This window comes from Chenopodium quinoa, unplaced genomic scaffold, assembly GCF_001683475.1.
Source record: "Chenopodium quinoa cultivar QQ74 unplaced genomic scaffold, ASM168347v1, whole genome shotgun sequence".
NCBI classification, from domain to species: Eukaryota; Viridiplantae; Streptophyta; class Magnoliopsida; order Caryophyllales; family Amaranthaceae; genus Chenopodium; species Chenopodium quinoa.
In genome coordinates, this window is record NW_018743669.1 from 699,202 (window position 1) to 707,350 (window position 8,149).

General features: G+C 30.5%; 1 protein-coding gene across 1 annotated transcript; it reads left to right on the forward strand.

The window, feature by feature from the left end:
• Positions 1-2,454: 2,454 nt before the first annotated feature.
• Positions 2,455-5,724, forward strand: LOC110683416 (laccase-4-like). Its single transcript, XM_021859785.1, has 6 exons — positions 2,455-2,661; positions 2,765-2,916; positions 3,400-3,644; positions 4,009-4,140; positions 4,246-5,169; positions 5,262-5,724. The coding sequence occupies exons 1-6, from the start codon at positions 2,563-2,565 to the stop codon at positions 5,390-5,392; spliced, it is 1,683 nt and encodes a 560-aa protein (XP_021715477.1). The 5' UTR covers positions 2,455-2,562; the 3' UTR covers positions 5,393-5,724.
• Positions 5,725-8,149: the final 2,425 nt, after the last annotated feature.

Genomic DNA, 8,149 nt, shown 5'->3' on the forward strand with positions numbered 1-8,149 from the left:
ATTCAACATTTTTAATATGCGAAGTAGAAGAAAAGATTAGGTTTGCACAGAAAAGGTGAGGTTTGCACATAGATGTACCTTCCGTTATTTTATACTACGACCTCCTAGAATCGGGAGGGAAGCTCTAACCACTTGAGTTATCCCTCACTCTCGTAATTTATACTACTATCAATATACGAAGTACTACGTATATATTTACAAAAAAGTACGGAGGTAAATTTCTTAAACGGAGGAGCAAAATTACAAAATAGTGAATTATATTTTGTAAACTTTTAAAGAACATAATTATATTAATCTACTTACTAAAGTTCTTTAAGTGATTGCATGCCCAAGCATTATATAATGACTTCAGCAAAATTTGGTCAAGTGATTAGATGATGGGCTCAAACCAGATTATTTATGCAGATCTTACCCGATATTGGTTGGGCTCCCTACTGGTTGGGCCAAAGCCCAACTTTTAAATTACCGTATTATTTCACCATATTTTCGGCCCAATTTAATCCAGACCAGTTTTTGAACACCATATTCAGGGTAATTTAAGGACCGTAATTAAAATAAATAAATTATCGGACGGCAGGTTTAACACGAGTTTACAATCATAAAGATAGAAATATCAAAGTAAAAAAAAACAAGCAAATCTAGATTATAATGTACTTTGTTACTAATTCATGAAAATAACTTTTGAACTAAAAGTAATCTTGGCGTGTTAGCTAGCTAGAATATTAAAATGTCATGTCTACTGTTGTTAATGCAAACTAGGAGTAGTATTAAACAATCAATTTAGGTCATCCGAATATGTCATATCATTCGATCGCGTAACTTATTTTTCAGAACTATATAATATAATGTAACTACGAGTATCAGAAAGTTGAAGTGATATGTACGTTTTTTTTTTATGAAAATCTTTGCAACTATATATGATAACTACGTTTTGACCGTTTCGGAAAATTTATTTATTGATTGAATTCCAATAGAATTAAACGGTAGGTGAATATTGCCTCTATTCACTAAGAAGAAGAGTATATGGTTATCTGTTACCTATTTGCATAATCATATCGTGTAAGACTATTTGGTTACAATGGTAAGACCTACTGTAATAACTTTTGCTCCGTACTTTGTATGACTGTATGAGAGTTGACCACATACTCAATAACATATAATTATACCGTAATACGAAGTAAATATGTTAATATGTATCGTGACTAGAGTGACTTTTATTAAGCCTTATATATCGTCACCACTAAATTACTCTATATGAGCATTATATTTATTTATTTATTTTTATTTTTTTTTGAACGGATATGAGCGTGAGTTTGAGGATTTCTATTAGAAAATGACAGTGTAATTCACTAATTCATGCAATCGTTGCATAGTTATATTTATTTGTTAATAATAAAAGCTAGTTGCTTTACATATATCACGGAAAAGAAAAGGAAAAAAACTTTGCATCTAATCTTATAAAATAGATAGGTCCAAACTTCATAGAGGTCAAGGTTAAGCTCTAGATTATAATTTATAATTGCAAGTATTATGAGCTTGTATGTTGTTGCATATCTTGCTGCAAGATGAGATTAACAGGATTGTAATGAATTTTTCATATGTTTATGTTTTAACTATTTTGACGGAGCTTGATTTAATATGATTTTCCTCCTTGTTGGATTACTTTTTCTTCTTAAAATACATATAATTGTACGTAATTTTTTGAATCTTTTATATTGAAAGTGTTAGAATTTTTCTTGGTGGACCACACACATCACAAATTCAAAATGCATATTATAACCCTAAGTCCCTAAATGATAATCTCCAGCTCTTCCCTACTCGCAAAAATCCAGTATCTCAATGAGTCAATGCAATGAAATCAAACATAATATAGTTTATACTAATATAATTTTAATAATGTCTTCGTAGCACTTCGTTAAATAACAGGTTTGGTGTACTAATTAGCTGATAAATTATGTCATCAATTTGACCAAAAAAAAACTAGTTAGATTCACTAATATTCAATTAATAACATAGCAACTGAATAAATATTATTGAAATCCTCTGTTTGGTTGTAGTTAGCTGAGAGTTCTGATATACTTCAACCAATATCGTTATTTGTTAGAGTGTTAGGCCAACCCTATTTTTATTTCTTTATATGATTGGATATATAATACTTCTTGTTCAAATAAAAAACAAATAAAACTATCAAAAACTAAAAACCTTAGCTTAAAAAACAGGGCATTTTATACTTTTTTGACATATATGCATGCACAATATAACTAATTTGGTGTAGTCTACAAGAAAAGCATCTGTCTTTGTTAATAGCTAAGTATTTTTTTTCAAATTCTAGCTTGTTCATTTTCAATATACCAACTTATAAACAATGACATCTTAGCCATAATTAAATATTATCTTAAGCAAATTAATTAATTTCTTTTCTTTGCACAATATTATTACTCCTTTATATAAGCAAAGTTTTGCCTTGTTTCATCTTGTGTCCTTCATTTGCTTGAGCTAATACCAAGCTCGATCGCCTCAGTGAAGTAAATTCATACGAAAATATTTTGTTAGAGAAGAAAAATGGCAAGTTGGGTTGAGAAGGCGTTGATATTGGTGATTGTAGGTTGCTTATTGCCTGCATTGTTAGTCGAGTCTCGAGTTCGTCACTACAAGTTCAATGTAAGAGCATGTTTTCATCATCTTCTTGGTTGAATGTAATGTGTATATATATGTGCATGTTCATAGTTGTAATATGTATATGTATGTGTGTTATTAATTATAGGTGGTGTTGAAAAATCATACGAGATTATGTTCAACAAAACAAATTGTGACGGTAAATGGTAAGTATCCGGGACCTACTATCGTGGCTAGGGAGGATGATACGGTGCTTGTGAAGGTCGTCAATCATGTCAAATACAATCTCTCCATTCATTGGTTAGTACCAATTATTTATAATTTTGTCAACATAATTTGGAATCTGACTTAATTAAACTTAAACGAGAAAACATGCATTACTTTATATGAAAAAAGGCTAATACTCGTTTTATTCACATGTGAACTTATATTTTTCCTATATTTTTTACTCACCTAAAAAATTAGTCCACCAAAACTAATGATATTTCTTATACTTTCACAATAATTTTTTTTTTTTTTTTGAAAGAAATACTTTCACAATACTTTGTTTTTAATCGATTTTTTTATAATAATAAAAATAAAATAAAATAAAATAAAAAAATCACCAAGTATGAAATCGTCCTGCTAAAAGCAAAATTCAATACTTTAGGATATAATTCAGACTTTTTTCTTAAAGAAAACATACAAGTTATTTATTATTATTATTATTATTAATTTATTTCAATAAATGGGCCAATGAGAAAATAATAAAACTTAATTTGGATGTTGTTTGATTTTTGGCAGGCATGGGGTGAGACAAATAAGAACAGGGTGGTCAGATGGGCCAGCATACATAACACAATGTCCAATCCAACCAGGACAAACCTACACTTACAACTTCACTCTGACGGGCCAAAGAGGAACCCTTTTCTATCATGCCCATATTCTTTGGCTAAGGGCTACTCTCCATGGTGCTCTTATCATTTTACCCAAACTTGGTGTTCCTTATCCTTTTCCCAAACCCCATAAAGAAAATGTCTTGGTCTTAGGTAATATTTTTTTTTTTTTTTTTTTATGTATTCTTCAAATTGAAAAATATTACTAACTCCGATTTTTAGTTGACACGTTTTGACTTTAACACTATTCACATACCTCCCTTTGAGTGTGTTTTAGGATTCATATGTAATGAAAAATATAGTCATGTGGAGTCTTGTTAAATTCGCCACGATGTATATTTTTAAAATATCAACTTTTTATAATTTTTGGTAATGCATAATTAAAAAATTTAACAGTTTAATTTGTGCATTGAAAAATGTGACTAAAGAAACGTGTCAGCTAAAAAGAAACGGAGAAAATAAATTTTTTCCTTTAAAAAAAATGTCATGTGACAAAATTTGTGATGAAAATGGATAGGTGAATGGTGGAAATCGGATGTAGAAGCTGTCATCAACGAAGCTCTGAAATCTGGATTGGCACCTAACGTGTCTGATGCTCACACAATTAATGGATATCCAGGTCTCGTTCATAAGAATTGTAACTCACCAGGTAATACTCTATTCAACTTTTGTAGATAATAATTATGTCATGTTGTCAACTTGTTATGTTATACGAAGAATAGTTTTAACCTATACGTGTGTTTATATTATGCAGAAATGTTCAACTTGAATGTAAAACCAGGGAAAAAATACATGCTACGTATTATCAATGCTGCACTTAATGAAGAGCTCTTCTTCAAGATAGCCAACCACCACCTCACGGTTGTCGAAGTCGATGCTACGTATGTTAAACCCTTCAAAACCGACACGATTGTCGTGTCACCCGGTCAAACAACCAATGTTATAATCGAAGCTAATAATAAGGCTGGAAAATACTTGGTGGTTGTTTCACCCTTTATGGATGCACCTGTCCTGGTAGACAATGCAACCGGCCTAGCATCTGTTCGTTACACAACGTCCCATCCTACCGCCTTATCGACCACCCTCACCGCCCCACCACCAATTAATGCAACCGAGGTGGCTGATAACTTCACCAATTCTCTTAGAGCCCTTAACTCAAAAGAGTACCCTGCTAAAGTACCTCAACAAGTTGATCATTCCTTACTTTTCGCGGTAGGGCTAGGGGTTAACCCTTGCAAAACTTGTGTCAATGGGTCTAGGGTCGTGGCATCTATTAACAATGTTACGTTTGTTATGCCTAATATTGCTCTCTTACAAGCACATTACTCTAATATAAGTGGTGTGTTCACGGCTGATTTTCCGGCGAAACCTCCTACACCATTTAATTACACTGGAAATCAATTGACCAACCTTAATACAACAACCGGGACTAGGGTGTACAAGCTTCCTTACAATGCAACGGTTCAATTGGTATTACAAGATACCGCGATGATTGCACCTGAGAATCACCCGTTTCATTTACATGGATTTAATTTCTTCGTTGTTGGTAAAGGTCTAGGAAACTACAGTCCTAAAACAGATCCAACGAATTTCAATCTTGTTGATCCAGTTGAAAGAAACACTATTGGAGTACCATCTGGTGGATGGGTTGCTATCAGATTTAGAGCCGATAATCCAGGTAATAATCCCTAAAAAAAATATAATAAATATTCTGCGCATATTCTCTATTAGTTCTCAGACATATTAACTATTTTGTTGATTATTTCGCAGGGGTTTGGTTCTTGCATTGCCATTTAGAGATTCACACAACATGGGGATTAAAAATGGCGTTCTTAGTCGAAAATGGCAAAGGACCAAATGAATCTCTAATAAAACCTCCAAGAGATATTCCCAAGTGTTGATTAGCGAGTCGATCAAATATGCTTAATTAAATTTTTTACAACAAAAGTTCCATTTTTTTGGTTCTCGAAAGAGCCAAACACAAGAAGAGAGTATGGAGTTTAATTTTACTCCATACGTCAAATTTTATACAAAGTATACAAATTTTTTTATAAAAGAGTTGCGTGGTTTTTAATAGAAAGATATGCTTTTTGAGCAAGCAAAGCTTAATTAAGATAATAATATGGTTTGCTTATTAGTGTCAATGTAACCAAATGTATATTGGTCTCATACATATGTATTTCAGGCATATATATTTTTGTCAATAAAATAAATGTTTCGTTTCCTTTCTTCACGAATCGGCCCAATAGTTAGGCCCAAATTTCGTAAACTCATAGCCCAACTCCAAATTGGAAATCGAACGATTTATAGTCCATCTATAATAGTCTGATCACAAATGCTCAAAAATTTTGACAGATTTGATTTGTAACATTAGCAATTTTTTTTAAAAAAATTAGCGGATTAATTTTTTACCCAATTTTTTAAAAAATTTATGATCCGCATTTTCCTACATACCAAATTTCTTTTTAGTGGATTAATTAACATACCAGTACTTTTTAAAAAAATTATACCCGTACACCATACAAATGTTACTAAGATTAGTAATGAGAAAATTATACATTGAGCCGTTAACCATTAATCTGCTAACAACTAATCAATGTTTGATTTTTGATTAAACATTTGGAGATTGAACTCATGATCAATGACAATTTTTTTTATTTTTTTATTTTTTTTTTTGACACAAATGACAATATATTCATATTGGTAGTAATAATAGTAAGGGAGAAAGTTGGCTCACAAACCACTGAAGGGACACCCACGAGTGAGGTAGGAATCAAATTGGAGTGTATCAATAAAAATAATAAAATTATTATTAAAAAAATTCTGAAATTCTACTGATTGGTCAAGTATTTATTAATGCCTGAAAATAATGCCACAAAATTCCACCCACATTATTTCCATTAAAGGAAAGATTCCTAAGCTGTACGTTCTTTCCCTTTTTCTCAAGTCATACGAAGTGCACCATTTTATATTACATGTATTTTTGTTTTTCTCTTTAACTTACTGTATTTTCTTAGATACTTTCTCAGTTTTTTTTGTTGTTCTACTATAAATAAGTTTCTCTATAAAGAGGTTATACCATTGTATAAAAAAATAAGCATTTTGAATTTATACACAAAACTTTATAATCTGTATATTAACTTAATTGTTTAATCCGTAGTATGTATAAGTACATGGCCATATATATATGCGAGTATATACTAGGATTCTTATGTGCAAGTTGTGTTTGAAATGATTTCAAAATACTTGTGTATTTATTGTACTTTCTTTTTAGACACTTCATATTTACACATAGCATTTCAACAATGATCTCGCATCCATTAATGAGCGACTTTACTAATAATAACAATGATCCTAATGATATGGCCTTGCATCAATTATGGCTTCTGCGAATAATACCAATCTAGCTAATACAGTCAACTTGTTATTAGTAATGGCAAATTAACCATCACAATTACTGAACATGAAAACCAATCTTGAAATAACTTTATTTATGCGAATTAGGACAAATAAAAGAGAACAGACGAGAAAGTAATATATATATATATATATATATATATATATATATATATATATATATATGAAGGAGAAAAAAAAAGACAATGTTTTGTTTTGTTTTTTTATTTTTATTTTTTTTTGACAAAAAAATAAGCAAATGTTGATATATAGTGTTTACTATTCAGAAGGAATAATTTTCAACATTGAGTATTAGCTATAATGGGATGCCCCATATGTATATTTTAATATATGATGATGGGCAATATTATTTATCAACTCCATTACAAAGTATACACAAACAAACATATACGAGTAATAATAATTAAATTAAATGGAAGCAGGACCAGGAATAAGACAGACTGTGAACTACAACTAACAAAGTGGTCAAATTTCATTCATTTTTTTTCTAAAAAAAAAAAAAAAAAAAGTGTCTTTGTGCCCTGTACTTGGTTATGAACCACTTTGGTTAATTAAGGTAGTTATATAACACTAATCCAATCACTTTTACTTGTTATTTGTTAATTAATTAGATTAAAGCTTCCTTAATCCGTTTCTTTAACAATCCGTTTCTAATACGAAGTATTTTTGTCTTTTGCGTTTCTACGTTTCTAAATTGAATATTAATTACAAATTTAAATGAAAATTTTCATATCTATCTTAAAATTTTTAGATATTATATATATGTTTTTTTTTTGTGTTTAGAGAGCCACAAACCCACAAGGGCAGGGGTGAGAATCGATCACGGGATCTCCTAAAACCGAGAGGGAACCTCTAACCACTTGAGCTACCCCTCACGCTCTATTTTTAGCTGATTTTTATTTTACAAACCGCGAGAACGTTTTATTCAACTGATTTTTAAAATAATAATACATGAAATATTAACTCTTTTTAGCAAAACACTTTTGCATTGCCGAAACTTGTTCCAGTTTTAATATTGTTGCCGTGTTGCGCCAGCCACCTCCCACCTAAATTATATACTTTCATAAAAATAAAAATATAAATTAAGTAATGTAAATCGTAATTAATTTGATTCCCAAAGACCCGCATGCAATCAAAATATTATATTTTTCATTCCACAATATGAGACAACCACAAAAAATTAGTACATACAAAATTGATTAACACTTTTATTATTAAAATAAATAAAATGTCATTTTAAT